Raw genomic sequence first — 20,365 nt, 5'->3', positions numbered from 1 at the left:
TTTTTATTTTAAAACTGTTATCCCCAACTGGAATGCAGGCTCTATTAGCCTGCAACTTTGGTTGGGGATAGCACTTTTACCCAACAGGTACCCTTTAAATGGGTTATTTATCAAAATCCAAAAAATGTTTTCCTTATATTTATCAATACAATTGAAAAAATCTGGTGTGGGAAAATACTCTATAAAAACGTTACCAATAACAATCACACTTTTTTGGATTTGAACATTACTTTTTTGGATTATTGCCAGAAAACCTCAAATTTTTCAGATTATTGAACAAAACAAAGCACAGATTAGGATATCTTCCAAATGTAAAGGGGACATCTCCCATTAACTTCAGCGTGAAGTCAATGGCAGATTTGAGATGGAGTTTTTTTTATTCAGCCTAACACCATCAAGGTTTAATAAATCATGAGAAATGTGAGTTTTTTTTCTATGAAAAAGAGGTGCTTTCCCATTTAAAAGTCTGACCAGAAAAACAATTGACTTTAATAAATAACACCCTAAACATTTAAAATGCTAAACAAATGCATATCTTGCCCTGTATCCTTCTGTAACAATTAAATTTGCAAGCCCTATGACTATGTTCAAATCACATGGGGAGGCACATTTATCAATGGTTTATAAAAACTCCCATAAATTTAAAATTTGACCATTTGAAATTCAATTAAAAAATCAAGTTTATAAAACTTGGTTGAATTAAATCAAAATGTATCCCCGGACATCTCCCATTGGCTTAAACAGCAATTTGGCAGGTTTTAGGTGGTGAATAGTCAAATTAAACTTCTTAAAGGGCCAGAGTATGATACATCTCCAAAATCAAATTTCAATTTTCAATTCGACCATTGATAAATGTGCCCCCTAGTGTTCAATTGTTTGTGTTATATGTGCATGTAAAATGCTCCCACCATAACCCCACCGTAATATTAATGCTGCAATGCTTGGACCTTGTCATAACCACAGGACATATTGTATTTCTAACTTAAAACAGACCAATATCCTTTCAATAATTTAAGCTCAAGGTGATTTAACACAATTCCCTGGTTTTTACAACATTATTATTTTGGGTCCCCTTATCAACATAGCGATAAATAGTAAAGTAAATAAAAATAAAATAAATAAATTCATTTATTTTGAAAGCTCATATATTTAAATTAACACTTTAAATTACTTGATTTTATATCAAAGAAATATTATAATTTTGAAATATCAAGTACAGATATTAAATATAAATATTAACGTTTTTTAAAATTTAAACGAACAATTATTAATACATTTAACATTTTTACAGGTGGTTAACCTAAGAGAAAAAATCGATGCAAGGGTCAAGAGAAAAATAATTGATCTATACAGAAATGGTGTTAGACGAGTTGCTGAAATGAAAAGACACGTGGATGCTTTTGTCTTAAAAGAGCTTTTCTTGGGTCTAGAACTCCCTGAAGAAACTCGAAGACGATATTACCCAACAAGAAAAGACCTTGCCAATCTAATGTACAAAGCTAAAAGTGAAGGGCATGATTCAACATTGGATCAAGAGAATATCCTTGACCTTATAGAACAATGGAAGATGCAAAATCCAAATGACATTATATTTTGTCGTCCAAGTTGCTGCACCACTGAAAACAAACATCAGACTTTCTTATTCTGTTACCAAAAGGATTGGCAACAAAGATTACTAACGATCTATGGAAACCATATAACACTTCTTGATGCTACCTACAGAACAACACGTTATGCTCTGCCCCTATTTTTCCTCTGTGTTCGGTCTAATGTTTGCTACCTGGTGGTTGGGGCTTTTGTTACCCAAGAAGAAAATACAGCAAGCATTAAAGAAGCATTACAGTTATTTAAAAACTGGAACAAAGAGTGGAAACCAAAGTGTTTTCTTGTGGATTTCTGTCAAGAGGAGATTAATGCAATATATGAAACATTTCCAGGTATATTTTTATATTCATATCTTGATCTTATTGTCTTTTTTGCAATTAAAGGAACAGGAACACCAAACTACTATAGTTTATATAAACAAGCTGCTTTGTAGCCATGGGGGTGGCCATTCAAGCACAGGATACACAGTAGATAACAGATAAGTAATACTATAGTTTATATCAAGAAGCTACTGTGTAGCCATGGGTGTGGCTTTCAAGCACAGGACACACAGTAGATAACAGATAAGTACTACTATAGTTTATATAAAGAAGCTGCTATGTAGCCATGGGGGAAGCCATTCAAGCACAGGATACACAGTAGATACATCAATTCTGAGGCATCCCATTGTATACTACAGAGTCTGTTATCTGCTGTGTATCCAGTGCCCTTTCTCCTTCTTTAGTTTTGAAATGGCTTTGAAAGGGGTACTTGTTGGCTTGACATTAAACATGGGTTGAATCCCTTGAGTATCTATGTATTCTGGAGTTAATTCCTGTCTTTGAATGGCTGCCCCCATGGCTACACTGCAACTTGTGTATATAAACTATAATAGCACTTATCTGTTAGCTACTGTGTATTCTGTACTTGAATGGCTGCCTCCATGGCTACACAGCAGCTTGTTTATATAAACTATAGTAGTACTTATCTGTTATCTACTGTATATCCTGTGCTTGAATGGCTGCCCCATGGCTACACATCAGCTTGTTTATATAAACTATAGTAGTACTTATCTGTTATCTACTGTGTATCCTGTACTTGAATGGCTGCCTCCATGGTTACACAGCAGCTTCTTTATATAAACTATAGTAGTACTTATCTGTTATCTACTGTGTATCCTATGCTTGAATGGCTGCCCCATGGCTACACATCAGCTTGTTTATATAAACTATAGTAGTACTTATCTGTTATCTACTGTGTATCCTGTACTTGAATGGCTGCCTCCATGGTTACACAGCAGCTTCTTTATATAAACTATAGTAGAGTTTCAGAAGCAAACACACCAACTTTACCAGTGCAGGGAAATGCTACATTATATTTTTATTACTTTGAAACACTTTAATTTTGGTGTTGCTGTTCCTTTACTGGTGTTATATGACCATAAGTCTTAGATGATATTGCATAGAAGTTGACAATTTGTATAACTATTATATTATATATTATTCAATTAAAATAAATAAAATAGACATTCTAAATCTATAGTGGGTAATATGAATCATTTTTTAAATTTAATCTTGTTTTGTCTGTACATCTCTGAAAATTTTAGCATCGAAAGTCCTGCTCTGTGATTTCCACCGTGAAAAAGCATGGACTGAATGGACCAGAAAAAAAGACCACAATGTGTATGATTTTCGGAAGACCATCTTGAGCATGCTTCGTAAAATAGCACTTGCTCGAACTATGGATGAACATCAAAATTCTCTAAAAAATCTGATAGAATCAAAAATTTGGAAGACATGCAGTGCCCTGAGGCACTGGTTTTCAAACAAGTGGCTACCTGAAATAGAGGTAAAAATATAATACCTGTATACATATTTTAAAAAATATATATTGTATTGGATTTACTGCATCCATATTTTACTTTGTGTATATTAGTGCCTAAAACACTGGGGCTCATTTATCAACACTGGGCAAATTTGCCCATGGGCAGTTACCTATATCAACCAATCAGTGATTAGCTTTTTAAAGCCAGCTGCAAGTAGAACAATGAATGTAGCAATTTGATTGGTTGCCATGGGTTATTGCCCATGGGCAAATTTGCCCATTGTTAATAAATGACCCCCACAGTATTAAAATGCTTTGCATATGTCAAGTTACATTTAGGGTTATGAAAAATGTAATCGCTTGCAAAAACCCTAATGAAATAGAACTATTCCCCTAGTATACAATTCTTAACCAACAGATAGTTTATAAAGCTTAAATACATATATTCACTTGTTGTTTCTGTAATAGGTTTCTTATACTTGCTGCTGACTGGATTTTAAACCATATTAAGGATTGTAAACCTTTTGCAGTATAATCGGAGTGCACAAAACAGAAAATAAAAAACTAATTTTGATTTCTCCACCACAGAGATGGGCACATGTATACAGAACTGGAGAACTACAGATTGCAATACATACAAATAATGGCCTTGAAAGGCAAAATGAAATTTTAAAGCACACATATATGGAAGGATATAAAAACTGTACACTGAGTGAACTGTTAATAGTTCTTCATAAACATTTCTTCCCAAATGCACACAAAAAGTAAGTATGGATATATTAAGTTTTACAAAATTCAGATATGTAAATCAAATTAATTTTTGGCCAATGTAACACTGGTGTAAGTTCTGGGGGTGTTATAGCACCTGTGCCCACACCCCCTTGGGGGCTGCTAGAGCCGCTATGAGTTAGATTGCATGTAGCATGGCAATTTGTTTTGCAAGCACACATTTGTTTCTGTGCGGGGGGGGGGGGCAGCATCTCTGTGCCTAGTTAAAGCCTCTGAATAAAATGCATGGTTTATGGCAACCATCTTGTGATAGATTTTATTTAAAAACACAAGAGCGTGGAGTTTTTTTGACCTGAAATACGACCTGTTAGTGGCCAAGGCACAAACCTGCATGATGCTATCCTTAGTATAATTAAGATAAAATATAACCTTTAAATTTCAATTGATTTTGAATAGCATTCACTGTATTTGTTTATATGTGTATAAGTGGGGAATATAATTTTGGTGACTTTTATAAATGTTGTGCAACAAGCTTTATTTTTCAGAATTTTATATTTAATCAAGATGTAAAAGAATTTTTGAATTACTGTCTTTTTTACTAGATACATCCAGCTAAATGTACAAAACTGTGAGGCCTACAGAAAATATAAAAAAGAGGTTCCAGATTTTCTGAGAAATCGGCCAAGAGACTTTGTGAGGCATATGATGACGAGGCTTGACACCACCTTGGACAATAGCCACATAAAAATTTTAGACAGAAAATCTGGCATTTTTGAAGTAAACAGTGAGGAAAATGCAGCTAAAACCTATCAAGTTACATTTAAAGATGGAATACCATCTTGCACTTGTGCAGATTGGGAAAACCACTTTTTACCCTGCAAGCACATATGCTGCATTTTAAAATATAACAGTCAATTGAAGTGGGATAGGCTAAACCCTGCTTATTGTCAAAATCCCTTGTTTCTTTTAGATAAAGACTGTCTGTCTGTTAGCAGTGTAGAGCCAAAAATTGAGAGTGATTATATGGCCACTCCTTTATCAGACAGTAATGTTCTAGCTCTTCCAGACCGCAAGAAAAGCAGACGAAAGAAACTGATCCACAACTGTGTTCTGAATTTAAAGCGGATTATAGATTGTACATATTTACAAAAGAATGAAAAATACCTTGAAGAGCTAGATGAGAACATAAAATTATTGCTGCAAAATATACAAGCAAACATTCCATTTGAGAAAACTTACCGCTTATTGAGACCCCGAAAAAAAAATCAATAAGTAAAAATATACATCCACTTTAAAAGGCACAATATGGAAGGAGCAAGCAGCTTGGAGCAAATAGATATGGGCAAAAAGCCGAAATGTTAAAAGATGACACCTGGAAAACTGTATTTTCCAATGATGAAAGCCAGAAGGAGCAGGGACCATCGAGTAACTGGTTGACAATCAACAACATAACACTTACTTTGGCTGACAAATCAGTTATACAAAATAATGATTGGCTTGATGACAACATAATAAATACCTGCCAGCACCTGATTTCAAAGCAATTTGGAACAATTTCTGGATTCTTTGATACAGTGCTTCTGGCACATGGATTCTTGTCACCACATGATAGTGACCATCTACTTCAGATCCATCATGTAGGAGCACACTGGGTGGTTTCAGAAAGAAACAACAGAACTGTGACGATTTATGATTCATTAAAATCGTTACAGTTGTCAGAGGAGCTTAAGAAACAACTGTTGTTGCTCCATGCTCCACTTTTTTCAGGGGAATATTCAGTATTAGATGTTCACCTTGTTTGTTACCAGCAGCAAATTGGGGCCTCTGACTGTGGATTGTTTGCTATAGCCAACATTGTTGCTTTAGCCAATGGATATTGCCTAGCAGACGTGAGGTTTACTCAGTCAGAGATGAGAAGTCATCTTGTACAGTGTATGGAACAGGGGCTTATATCCATGTTTCCATTTTATTCTGTATCTGCTCCACTAAAACCAAAGTGCAAAAATTTGACTATGACAACTCACTGCTCCTGCAATATCCACAAGCCAGGGCAAAGCATGGTTGAATGCTGGCAATGCAAAAAATGGTTTCACTTTAAATGTGTAGGGATTACAAAAAATGACAGCTGTGTAAAAACAAATAAGGAATTTACTTGCTCCAACTGTGGGAATTAAAGTTTTCAAATAATTTTATACTCATGCTTGTAAAAACACGGGTTAGTGTTTTGAATTCCTGTTTAATATTCAAATGATAATTTGCTATTTTCTATTTATATTTTCTATGTAATTTTTACCGATTTACATTGCATGTTGTTAATCTTCTCTTATTTTGGTATGGGATCTATTGTTTTGGTAATAGGCATAGGATCAGAATTGATTTTATCAAAATAAAAAAAAACAAAAAAAGAAATATGATCTTTGCAATTATTATTACAGTGAAAAATGTGGAAAAGTTGTGTGATTCAAAGAACAAGGAAATTTGTTTTGGTTAAATATATAGGAAAAAACAAAAAAAAGGCCCAGGGACATATTCTATCAGAGCAACAATTTTAGATTTTTATGATAAGACCAGTGTATATGTTGTATAGTAAACTTTAAATACTTTACACAAATACAATACACAATCAGTAGGTTCTTTGGAAAAACAAGAAGCTTAATTAGAGTTGAGGCACTCAGAGGGCACCAGAGACAAGCCATTTTAGCTGCAGTTGTCTGAAAAAAGCCACTCACTGGTTGGTTTCTATGAGTTACTGCCCATGGACAAATTTGCCCAGTGTTTTTTGTTGATAAATGAGTCCCATAATTAAATGGGGGAAAACCAGCATCTTATTTATTAGTAGGTTAAAAATATATTGCCTCCTGCATGAAATTGACTTTGATTGTCACATTTTTAAGAGTTTTGTCTTACGTGGCAAACCCAAACCCCGGAGGAGTGACCGGATTCTTGTATAGGCTATTCTGCCTATAATCACCTTTGGTTTTGGGCCAGGCCCCAACTATTTGGTTATCACCAGGACTTACTGTACAAGAATCCAGTACTCACATTGGGGCAGGAAAGGGAGCCAAGTGTATACTCTGGGAACCCTAGAAAGGAGCTGGATGTAGTCAGTCAAGCTTTGTCAGAACCAGATCACAGGAGCAGATTTTGAGGCAAACTCATGGTCTCAAACAAGCTTGAGTCAGAACCAAGAAGTCGTACAGAGGACAGGATTAGGAATCAGGGAACCAGCAAAGCAGTATTCAGAGCACCTAGGAGCAAGCATGGTTGACTATAATAGGTAATGAGTATTAGCAGAGCAGGAGATCATATAGCCAGACTAATACCTTAAGGTGGCCATACACGGGCCGATAAAAGCTGCCGACAGACTGAGTCGGCAGCTTATTGGCCCGTGTGTGGGGCCCTCTGACGGGCTGATCCGATCGATATCTGGCCGAAAGTCGGGCAGATCTCGATCGGACGGACTAAACATCCCATCGGATCGCAGCCGCATCTGTTCGTTGATGCGTTCCTGCGATCTGACCGCCCGTTCCGCTTCGTTGTGATCCGATCGTTGGGCCCTAGGGCCCATGATCGGATCAGCTCGATATCGCCCACCTCAAGGTGGGCATATCGGGGAGAGATCCGCTCTTTTGGCGACATCGCCAAACGAGCGGATCTCAATGTGTATGGCCACCTTTACACTGGATATGAATTAGCTTGTTCATATATGAACTGACTAGTTCCTATCCCTTTACTGGACCTGTCAGGTAATTGCCTAATACAGATGGTCCCTGTAATGTTAGAGATAGTCCTTAGACAGGATAGGAATTAGCTTGTTCAATATATGAACTGACTAGTTCCTATCCCTTTACTGGACCTGTCAGAAAATTGCCTAATACAGATGGTTCCTGTACTGGGAGAGAAGGTCCTTATACAGGATAGGAATTAGCTTGTTCATATATGAATGGACTAGTTCCTATCCCTTTACTGGACTTGTCAGGTAATTGCCTAATATAGATGGTCCCTGTACTTTTAGACAAGGTAGGTCCTTATACAGGTTAGGAATTAGCTTGTTCATATATAAATGGACTAGTTCCTATCCCTTTACTGGACCTGTCAGGTAATTGCCTAATACAGATGGTTCCTGTACTGGGAGAGAAGGTCCTTAGACAGGATAGGAATTAGCGTGTTCATATATGAATGGACTAGTTCCTATCCCTTTACTGGACCTGTCAGAAAATTGCCTAATACAGATGGTTCCTGTACTGGGAGAGAAGGTCCTTAGACAGGATAGGAATTAGCTTGTTCATATATGAATGGAATAGTTCCTATCCCTTTACTGGACCTGTCAGAAAATTGCCTAATACAGATGGTTCCTGTAATGGGAGAGAAGGTCCTTAGACAGGATAGGAATTAGCTTGTTCATATATGAATGGACTAGTTCCTATCCCTTTACTGGACCTGTCAGAAAATTGCCTAATACAGATGGTTCCTGTACTGGGAGAGAAGGTCCTTATACAGGATAGGAATTAGCGTGTTCATATATGAATGGACTAGTTCCTATCCCTTTACTGGACTTGTCAGAAAATTACCTAATACAGATGGTTCCTGTACTGGGAGAGAAGGTCCTTATACAGGATAGGAATTAGCGTGTTCATATATGAATGGACTAGTTCCTATCCCTTTACTGGACCTGTCAGAAAATTACCTAATACAGATGGTTCCTGTACTGGGAGAGAAGGTCCTTAGATAGGATAGGAATTAGCGTGTTCATATATGAATGGACTAGTTCCTATCCCTTTACTGGACTTGTCAGAAAATTACCTAATACAGATGGTTCCTGTACTGGGAGAGAAGGTCCTTAGACAGGATAGGAATTAGCTTGTTCATATATGAATGAACTAGTTCCTATCCCTTTACTGGACCTGTCAGAAAATTGCCTAATACAGATGGTCCCTGTACTGGGAGAGAAGGTCCTTAGACAGGATAGGAATTAGCTTGTTCATATATGAATGGACTAGTTCCTATCCCTTTACTGGACCTGTCAGAAAATTGCCTAATACAGATGGTCCCTGTACTGGGAGAGAAGGTCCTTAGACAGGATAGGAATTAGCTTGTTCATATATGAATGGACTAGTTCCTATCCCTTTACTGGACCTGTCAGAAAATTGCCTAATACAGATGGTTCCTGTACTGGGAGGAGAAGGTCCTTATACAGGATAGGAATTAGCGTGTTCATATATGAATGGACTAGTTCCTATCCCTTTACTGGACCTGTCAGAAAATTACCTAATACAGATGGTTCCTGTACTGGGAGGAGAAGGTCCTTATACAGGATAGGAATTAGCGTGTTCATATATGAATGGACTAGTTCCTATCCCTTTACTGGACCTGTCAGAAAATTACCTAATACAGATGGTTCCTGTACTGGGAGAGAAGGTCCTTAGATAGGATAGGAATTAGCGTGTTCATATATGAATGGACTAGTTCCTATCCCTTTACTGGACCTGTCAGAAAATTGCCTAATACAGATTTTCCTGTACTGGGAGAGAAGGTCCTTATACAGGATAGGAATTAGCGTGTTCATATATGAATGGACTAGTTCCTATCCCTTTACTGGACTTGTCAGAAAATTACCTAATACAGATGGTTCCTGTACTGGGAGAGAAGGTCCTTAGATAGGATAGGAATTAGCGTGTTCATATATGAATGGACTAGTTCCTACCCTTTACTGGACTTGTCAGAAAATTACCTAATACAAATGGTTCCTGTACTGGGAGAGAAGGTCCTTATACAGGATAGGAATTAGCGTGTTCATATATGAATGGACTAGTTCCTATCCCTTTACTGGACCTGTCAGAAAATTACCTAATACAGATGGTTCCTGTACTGGGAGAGAAGGTCCTTAGATAGGATAGGAATTAGCTTGTTCATATATGAATGGACTAGTTCCTATCCCTTTACTGGACTTGTCAGAAAATTACCTAATACAGATGGTTCCTGTACTGGGAGAGAAGGTCCTTAGACAGGATAGGAATTAGCTTGTTCATATATGAATGAACTAGTTCCTATCCCTTTACTGGACCTGTCAGAAAATTGCCTAATACAGATGGTTCCTGTACTGGGAGAGAAGGTCCATATACAGGATAGGAATTAGCGTGTTCATATATGAATGGACTAGTTCCTATCCCTTTACTGGACTTGTCAGAAAATTACATAATACAGATGGTTCCTGTACTGGGAGAGAAGGTCCTTAGATAGGATAGGAATTAGCGTGTTCATATATGAATGGACTAGTTCCTAATGACAGTAGAATTTGATATGACAGTAGAATTTGATAGCTGGAACGGTCCAAATCCTAAGACGGACGAATGGCTAGTGTCAGAGGGTTGATAGTTGTCACCCCCACCCTCTATGACGCCATAACGCTATATGGCCTAAGGCAGGATGGACTGAAAGGGGCTAGATGGTCTACTGTGGACAGTGGTCACTAATAGAGCTTATACTAGGCCAGACAAATAAAAGATTACCACTCTGTTACTTAAATTCCAGAGTGTCAGCACAATGTCAGTTTGCCTTTGCATAAGTGTTGCTCAAGCTTACTGGAATAATAACCACAAAGGCTATGTTTAGCCCATAGCTGATTGCGAGACTGTGGACCGTTGGAGCTAAGAACAATATGTTGCAATATTGTCTGAAATACTTGTAAGACTAAGCAAATTATCTAGACATTAATCGTTCAAGGAGGAGTCAGACCATGTATGGTATTGACATACTCCCATTTGTTATCACCCCCATCTATGACATCAAGATGGTTATATAAACTTATGTTATGTGGGAGTATCTTTGGAAAGCATTCGGGTACCACCCAGGTGACACACGACCGCTTCCCCAGGCAAAATCTATTGTCTTATCTTTTGGACACAATAAACTACCTCATTGTATTTGAACTTGCACTATTTTGTGGTTTTGCTTTACGTACGAGGTCATAGAGGTACAAATATAACAACATTTGGTGACCCCGACGTGATATCGGACGCTGGACGCCCAAGTTTTTCAGTCGGATCTTCAGGCAAGTTGAGAAGAGAGCTCCTGCTTCTCGTGACAGGAGACTACCCGTGGAGATTTCTTTTGCTCCAGGAAGGATTCCCCGTGAAAGCTTTACTTTACGGATGAATGATACCCACGTGGAAGGCTCTGATAAGGTGAGCATAAATGTACTTTTCTAGTCTATATCTACTGCTTATTATTGTGTTAAGTGTTGTACTAACCAGTTCTGATATTCTGCCGTTCATGATAGGAATACGCCTTTTTCTTACTGTTTTTGTAATTTGTACGTACCTAGTTCCTCATCATGAGCAGTTACACTAAGTAGAAAAAATTCTGTCATAGCAATTACACATGCATGTTGATGTATGAATGACAAAGGATCCCTGACTGTTGTGATTGAATGATTGTGGTTGAAACTGGAACCCACACCCTCCAGAATCAACCGAGTGCGTGAATAACTTTAGCTTAATTGTAAACTGTGTGATAGTGTCCATAAGGGAATCCGTGACTCTATTTCAGAGTCTGCTTGCGGTTTAGGTGTTTTCTCTGCGGTTTCTGTTTATAGGGCGACCAAACAGGCCAGAGAACGGAAAACTAGGTTTTCTGAAGGGAATTCTTTAGCGTATGGTGTGTGAATCACTTTCCTGTCTGTTTGAATCTGCATATGTCAAAAGAGAGCCCTAGAAGCATCTAGGTGTCAAACATCTGCAGCTTCAAATCTTTTTTCTCCCCTTACACTCAGTTTGTAAGTCCCACATTGTAAAAAACACTACAGACACACTCCCACTTTCTTTGTTAGGGAGATTTCTTATGCCTTCAACAGAAGAAGAGAGTAATTCTTCCAAGTACAACTTAGCGTTGGAAGCAATCTTATTTTTTTTCGCCTTGTTAAATTTTGTTCTCCTTATTTACTATTTGAGGCGATATGTTCAAAATGCTTAAACCTAAACCAACCCCAGAACTTCTGGTTAAGGTATGTGACCAAAACCCCTTATGTCGTAAGGCTCTTGTAACATGTCACAAAGCATGGGTTAAGTGGGGTACAAGTAAGGATGCCACGTTTTCCTGGCCAGAAAACTGCAGCATTCTCCCTACAGATCTAGCTAGCCTGTTAGAACAGATCAATGATAAATGTAAGGGCAAAGAACTAAAAGCACATACCGCATGCCATGACATCTGGCAAGCATATGCTCAGCAATACCCAGAAAAACCACCTGCATATGCCCCAGCTGAACCAGCCCACATAGACACTGCTCCGAGTTCAGCCAAATTATATCCCGTCCTTAACATGGACGCACAGGAGCAATTACAGACTGCCCTAAACACGCCTATTGGCAATCCTAGGGTAGCACAGGGCTATACTGCCCCGGCACTTCCCCCACCAACAAACTTGCAGACAGTGCCACATGCCAGTAATGAGGACTCATACTGGGCAGACGTCTCGGGGCGTCTTAAACTTAGCAAAACCAACCCTTTTCGTCCTAATGAGGATGCTGCACACCAAACCCCTGTTAACAGAGCACCTCCTAGTCAAGGTTTTCAGACCCCTATGGGAAATCACCCTGAAGTCAGGGCAAATACACCTCTCTCTAACATATCTTTTGATGAGGAAGGGGATGAAATGCCCATATTAGAAGATGCAGAAATCCCAACAGCTAGAGTCTTGGCAACTATTGTTACAAGACCAAAAAACAACACTCCAAAACAAAATTCTTTCTCCCCAAAGGATATAGTAATCCGAGGAGAAGGGGGGGATAGCACTTTTGTAAATCCTTGGGTTGACAATCTGGCCGGCTGGTCAGAATCTTTAAAACCTAATGTTACCCCATTCCCTAGAGAGGGAGCTCTGGACACCCGTAACTTGAATACAGCACGCCTCTGTATCAGAGGAGGCATGGGAGATCCAAATTGGGACAGACAATACATGATTAATGGTCTTAGCATTTGGGAGAAATATGAAAATCTGAGCGCACTTGCTAACATAGTCTCACCCTCACCCAAACAGATGTATCCTCTTATGCACACTACCAAAGGACTTAAATATGTCCCTTGGAACTTTGCCGATGTGGAAGGGATAATCAAGGCTCTGCCACCTCTGTTAAGGGGGCAGACCCCTGGATATCTAAATTTGAAATACTAACTGCCGGCATGTCTCTATGCTTAGGCGATCTAAAAGCATTACTAGCTCAAATTCTTGGACGCTCAGCGCAGTCCATATGGAACGAGGCAGGACTTCCTCATATTGTTCTGTCCTCAGATTCTCACGACGGAGCTGAATTTAACCCTTACAGACCTAGAATTTTTGCAGCTCTCAGAGTTTGTTATCCCACTCACAAGGACTTCGGGAAACTAATGAATACTTCTCTCCCTGAAAGTGCAGACATAACTAAACACATTTCAGAATTCTTAGAACAATGGGCACAAGAAACAGGAATGGATCCTTACGAACCAAATGTAGTGCCACTTGTTTATCAGGCCCTCCGTAAAGGTTTCCCAGCCGCCTTACAGAAAAAATTAGATGCTATAGTCGGCTTAGATGCCAAATCATGGAAGGAGATTTATACTCATATCCTTCACTATCATAAAATCTATGAGGAAGACAGTAAAAAGGCAGAGAAGGATTTCAAAAACACCCAGCATAAACTCATGTCCTTGCAAATTAAGGAACTCCAAGACGGAGAAAACAAGCCCGAAAGCAAGCCCACAGATCAATCCCCAGAACCAACACCCACCACTGAGTCCTATTCTTTCAGGGAATTTTTGAAAGATTTCCCTACCTTTTTTGCAAATGTTCAGTCCGGTGGTCAATTTCACAACCCTAATAGAGGGAAATCTGGAGATTTCAAAGCTACTTACACTCCCAAAGGTGTCTGTTTTAACTGTAACACGCCAGGACATTATGCCCGTGCATGCCGTAGTCCAAAGCGATTTAACAATCAGTACAACTCTTCTAACTTTCAATCTCGCAACAATTCCAATGTTCAATCTTTTCCTAATTGGTCTCCACCCAGGAACCAATCGCAATGACTGTCTATGCTTTTACGGGTTCCCATGTCCACTGAAGAACCTTTTCTCACTGTTTCTATAGCAGAAATGCCTACATGTTTTTTGCTTGACTCAGGCGCTACAGTATCTGTTCTCTCTGCACTTCCTGCTGGTTTAACCCTTTCTTCCCAAACAGTTTCCACTACAGGATTTGATGGTAAGCCTCAGCTAAACCAATTAACCTCTGAAGTTCCAGTGACAATTGGGACAATCACCTGTCTACATGCTTTTGTCTATGCACCTACATGTCCTGTCAATTTGCTAGGCAGAGACTTGTTAACCAAAGCTAACATCATTCTTGATTTTGCTGTCTCACGTTCAACTGTACTGTTTGCAACTACTGTCACTTCTTCTGCAGATTCAGTTGATCCATTTGACGATATACCTAAAGCAGCCTGGGCCACACCCGAGGCACCTTTTGGTAAGGCCATTTCAGTTGAAGAGGTGCAAATTAATTTACGTCCAGGGTGTGATGGCCCCAAGGTACCACAGTACCCACTCAAAGCCCAGTCCATTCAGGGTGTGGCAGATGAAATTAATCTACTTTTGCAACACGGCATAATTGAACAAGCGACTCTCCTTATAACACTCCTTTGTACCCAGTACAGAAGCCAAATGGCTCTTACCGTATAGTCCATGACTTACGGAAGTTAAATGAAGTAGTCGCAGCAGAGTTCCCCGTTGTTGCCAACCCTGCCACTCTCTTACAAGACAACCCTTAAAGGAATATAATTCAGTTTTGGATTTATCCCAAGCATTTTATTGCATTCCTTTATCTCAGCAATCCAGACCACTTTTTGCATTCACATACAACAATAACCGTTACCAATGGACCCGCCTCGTAATGGGCGGAGTTGACAGTCCCTCAATCTTCAGCCGCGTACTCGCGACTGATCTGCAAACGTTCACTGACCTTTTACCTACTTCTGTTTTTCTAATACAGTATGTTGACGACCTTCTGCTTTCTGCAGACACTGCTGAACTGTGCCAACACTACACTCGTGCCTTACTTCTGCATTTGCATACATGTGGTTACAAGGTCAATCGTTCAAAGTTGCAATTTTGTCAAACCTCAGTTACTTTTCTAGGCATGACACTCAGCAAGGGAGCCAAACTCATGGGCCCCCAGGTGCTCACTGATGTCCAACGTATGCATCTACCTACCTCAGTCAAAGAATTACGCAGTGTTTTGGGTTTGTTTAACTTTTGTCGCTTATGGATTCCTGCTTACAGTTCTCGCATACTTCCTTTCAGAAAATACCTCAAAGGCAACCCTCCTGGTTATGCTTCTGTCTCTCTGTCTCAATCTGACTCTACTGCTCTTGAATGTCTAATGTCTGATATTTTGCAGGCCCCACAACTCCATTTGCCGAACAGCTGTGAGCCTATCTACATGTACGTTTTTGCAAACGCAATCTGTTGGGCGGCTGTGGCCACCCAACAAGAGGGATGTATTATAGGACACTTTTCAGGAATTTTTACACCCATAGAACAAGCTTTCACTTCCTGTGAACGTAACATATGCGCTTGCGCAGCATCTGTAGAAAAACTCTATTCACATGTAATTGTTCCCAGTGTTATCATATACACCTCACATGACGTGCCAGCACTACTCAAAAGTAATACATTACACTTTGTGCCTGCACGCGTAGGACAATGCACGGCTGTGCTCCTACGAAGTCACATTTCTTTCAAAGGAATGCCTCCAACTAATCCTTTCAATAATCTTAAAGATTTATTGTTGTTCTCGGCTGAGAACCATGATTGTACCTCTGAGGAAATTCCAGAGGAACGTCCCTTTATGGGTATTGTCCCAGTAACAGATTTACCACCGTCACATGTTGTAATTTTCTCTGACGGTTCACAGACAGAAACACATACGGGCTTTGCCGTGTGTCAGATAGATCCTGACACCAAAGAAATTATACAGAAAAAACAATATGCATTACCACCAGATACATCAGCCCAATTAGCAGAGATAGCCGCCGCCTTAGAAGGTTTCCGGCTCATGAATGACAACAACGGAGTTCTGTATACAGACTCAGCTTACGTCACTACCACCATACACACAAATGCATCTAAATGGCACAAGAGAGGTTTCATTACAGGAAAAGGGACCCCACTACAACATCATGACACGATTCTTGCTATAATGGAAGTACTACAGGAAAGACACAAGAAAGATTTAAAAACATCCTGTGAATGGGTAAAAGCACACCAACATAATGTCACAGATATTGTCGCATACGGCAATCAGATAGTTGACGAACTAGCAAAACAAACCACAAACCCACTAACATTTTTTGTACAAACACGAGCTAAGAAATATCTTTCCACTTCTAACCCTTTTGCACCCATCAGAGTAATGCAAGAAAGTGCCACTAGTGCAGAAACAGACAAATGGGTGGCTAATGAGTGCTCTCATTACTATCACAATGATGAGCCTCCATATATTTGGATGCACCCTTCAGGTGTACCAGCATTGCCCATAGGTGAGTGCCACCTATTGGCCCACCAGTTACACTACGGGTCACATATGCCAACAAATGACTTGATCAATACTATAAGGGGAATGTACTGGTGCCCAGATTTAAAAGATATTTGTAAAGCTGTGGTCAATACTTGTAATGTTTGTTTCACCAACACCAGTCATCAAACTCCAAGGATTCCCCCTGGAGCGATTCCAAGGCCTGCTGGCCCCTTCAGAGAATGGCATATCGATTTCACGGGACATGGATTCATCTTCGAGACTGCTTGCCTTGTCCTTCTGTGTTTCCTACTTCCTCTCCACCCCCATAACAGCATTATGGACTGACAATGAACTTTTAAAACTGCACAGTACTGCTGCCGCTATTGAAAATAAGACTGATTGTTGGGTTTGCTCACATATTCCTACTCACAGCCTTGGTACCCCTATCCTTGGGGTCCCCTTTACATGGACTGATTTTGAAGACAGATATGTGATGGACTTTTCAACTCTTGATCCAGAATTGTCTAAATATAGGGAAATTTCTGGTAAAGGTGATGAAATAATGAAAGCACCCCCAGCTCTTATTTTGGCAGGAATAGTTCGCCATCCTTCAGTATGTTTCACTGTTTTTAGTAGAAAAACGCGGATGACCATTAATGGTAAACATATTAGGATTCCTAAAATCCTTATAGGAGAAACTACATGTAATTCAACTGATTTAAATATTACTCAGGTCCCCACACATTATGAAGCAGCCACCACATATGCACATTGTGTTGATGAAACAAAAGTATCTTCTACTATTGAGCCCTGCCTTTCTTGGGCCAATAAGAGTTTAGAATGGGATTTAGATTATATAGATGGTCCTGCTCACTATAACATAAAATTTTTAATACTTCAGGTTAGAAATCAGGGTTTTCACCGCCCCATGGTGCTTCCTTCAGGGACTTATTACATCTGTGGTAAGAAAGCCTATGCATGGTTGCCCATGGGAGCCGAAGGTAGATGTACTATAGGAAATGTAGTCCCAGCTGTTAGAACTAGAACAGAATTATCTGCTACCTCACTTATTGATACACACTCATCTGCTGTTTTAAACCTTAAGATACAGAAAAGGGAACTTTTTAATGATAAAGATAAGGCTTGGGCTTTCTTCCCTGCCTGGACAGGTTGGGGAATAGAAATGATGGCTCGCCTTAATGAATATGCTTCTCTTCTTGACCGCATGATTAACAACACTGTAATATCGGTCCTTGCAATTAATGTAGAATTAGCTCAGATTCGTAAAGTAGCCCTTCAGAATAGAATGGCCCTAGATTACTTGCTAGCAGAACAAGGTGGAGTCTGTGTTTTAGTAGGAGAAGAATGTTGCACTTACATTAATGATTCTGAATCGCTTGTTGAATCTCATATGGCCAAGGTTTTCGAATTGCAAAAACAAGCCAGGGATATTTCTAAAAATGGTTTTAATCCCTTTACATGGTTAGGTAATATTGGTGGATGGTTAAATGATTTCCTTGGAAGTTTCTTTAAACCCATCCTAGTTATTTTAGCTCTGGCCCTTGGTCTGTACCTTATTGTTAAAGTAATGATATGTGCCATAAGCCGCTGTACCTCCTCCCCAGCTTCTGCTCTACTTTGATTTACATTTATATGATATAACTTTTATCAGCCTTATAGGGGAGGATTGATTGGAAAAAAAAAAAAAAAAAAAAAAAAAAAAAGTTTGAATTTAGCATTTTTAGCTTCATTTTAGTACTCCATTTTAGTATTTTTCATTTTGACTAATCTTCATTTTTACATTTTTTAAACATTTTTTACTAATCTTCATTTTTGATTTTATCTTTTATCTTACATTTTTGAAATTTTTAACTTTTATCTTAACACTTTTGAATATTTTAAATTTTTCATTTTTGATTTTCATTTTCATTTTTATCTTAATCTCAGGGTACTTTTGAATAACCTCAGGGTATTTTTTGAATCTTACTTGAATTTTTACCTTAAATTAAATCAGTATTCTGTTACAATATCAGTATTATCTTACTCAGGATGATTATTACTATGTCTTGTTATCTCTATGTAATGATGTTTTATTGTCTCGATGTAATGCTTTATTTTGCTTTATTTTGAAACCTAAGTTCACTATAATCATATCTTTGCTTAAATCCTAGGCTACATGTTATATTCAGACAGCTCTTGCTTCATTGTGCGGTTCCAGCGGTCACTAGTCAAGCTAGTTCCTAAAAAACAGGAAATATCTCTAGCTCCCTAGCTTCCTGTTTTCGTTGCTTTCACTCATTTCAGTTTTTCAGCTACACTTCTGTATTGGTGCTGACACAATAGTTGAACTGTAACTCACAACAGCATACACCACTGTCCCATTTATAATAGACCTCCCTTGTTCCTGGGGGTCCTCTCAGCACTCTTACTGTGCCTGTAATTACTAATGTGAAACATATGTAATGTTTCAAGAGAGGAATGACAGTAGAATTTGATATGACAGTAGAATTTGATAGCTGGAACGGTCCAAATCCTAAGACGGACGAATGGCTAGTGTCAGAGGGTTGATAGTTGTCACCCCCACCCTCTATGACGCCATAACGCTATATGGCCTAAGGCAGGATGGACTGAAAGGGGCTAGATGGTCTACTGTGGACAGTGGTCACTAATAGAGCTTATACTAGGCCAGACAAATAAAAGATTACCACTCTGTTACTTAAATTCCAGAGTGTCAGCACAATGTCAGTTTGCCTTTGCATAAGTGTTGCTCAAGCTTACTGGAATAATAACCACAAAGGCTATGTTTAGCCCATAGCTGATTGCGAGACTGTGGACCGTTGGAGCTAAGAACAATATGTTGCAATATTGTCTGAAATACTTGTAAGACTAAGCAAATTATCTAGACATTAATCGTTCAAGGAGGAGTCAGACCATGTATGGTATTGACATACTCCCATTTGTTATCACCCCCATCTATGACATCAAGATGGTTATATAAACTTATGTTATGTGGGAGTATCTTTGGAAAGCATTCGGGTACCACCCAGGTGACACACGACCGCTTCCCCAGGCAAAATCTATTGTCTTATCTTTTGGACACAATAAACTACCTCATTGTATTTGAACTTGCACTATTTTGTGGTTTTGCTTTACGTACGAGGTCATAGAGGTACAAATATAACAACACTATCCCTTTACTGGACTTGTCAGAAAATTACCTAATACAAATGGTTCCTGTACTGGGAGAGAAGGTTCTTATACAGGATAGGAATTAGCGTGTTCATATATGAATGGACTAGTTCCTATCCCTTTACTGGACCTGTCAGAAAATTGCCTAATACAGATGGTTCCTGTACTGGGAGAGAAGGTCCTTAGACAGGATAGGAATTAGCGTGTTCATATATGAATGGACTAGTTCCTTTCCCTTTACTGGACTTGTCAGAAAATTACCTAATACAGATGGTTCCTGTACTGGGAGAGAAGGTCCTTATACAGGATAGGAATTAGCTTGTTCATATATAAATGGACTAGTTCCTATCCCTTTACTGGACCTGTCAGAAAATTGCCTAATACAGATGGTTCCTGTACTGGGAGAGAAGGTCCTTATACAGGATAGGAATTAGCTTGTTCATATATGAATTGACTAGTTCCCATCCCTTTACTGGACCTGTCAGAAAATTGCCT

At 39.0% G+C, this 20,365-nt stretch overlaps 1 protein-coding gene across 1 annotated transcript; it reads left to right on the top strand.

Annotated features, from left to right (window-relative positions):
• The first annotated feature begins 1,305 nt into the window (after positions 1-1,305).
• LOC121400348 lies at positions 1,306-3,523 on the top strand. Its single transcript, XM_041583264.1, has 2 exons — positions 1,306-1,937; positions 3,191-3,523. The coding sequence occupies exons 1-2, from the start codon at positions 1,379-1,381 to the stop codon at positions 3,442-3,444; spliced, it is 813 nt and encodes a 270-aa protein (XP_041439198.1). The 5' UTR covers positions 1,306-1,378; the 3' UTR covers positions 3,445-3,523.
• The last annotated feature ends 16,842 nt before the right edge of the window (positions 3,524-20,365 follow it).

The sequence above is a fragment of the Xenopus laevis genome, chromosome 2S (genome assembly GCF_017654675.1).
Source record: "Xenopus laevis strain J_2021 chromosome 2S, Xenopus_laevis_v10.1, whole genome shotgun sequence".
NCBI classification, from domain to species: domain Eukaryota; kingdom Metazoa; phylum Chordata; class Amphibia; order Anura; family Pipidae; genus Xenopus; species Xenopus laevis.
This window is presented reverse-complemented; position numbering and strand designations above follow the sequence as displayed.

Bases quoted from the DNA above. Each gene is read 5' to 3' on its own strand.
- LOC121400348 (XM_041583264.1), top strand. From the start codon at position 1,379: ATGAAAAGACACGTGGATGCTTTTGTCTTAAAAGAGCTTTTCTTGGGT. The intron at 1,938-3,190 runs GTATATTTTTAT...TGAAAATTTTAG, and splicing joins AATATATGAAACATTTCCAG to CATCGAAAGTCCTGCTCTGT.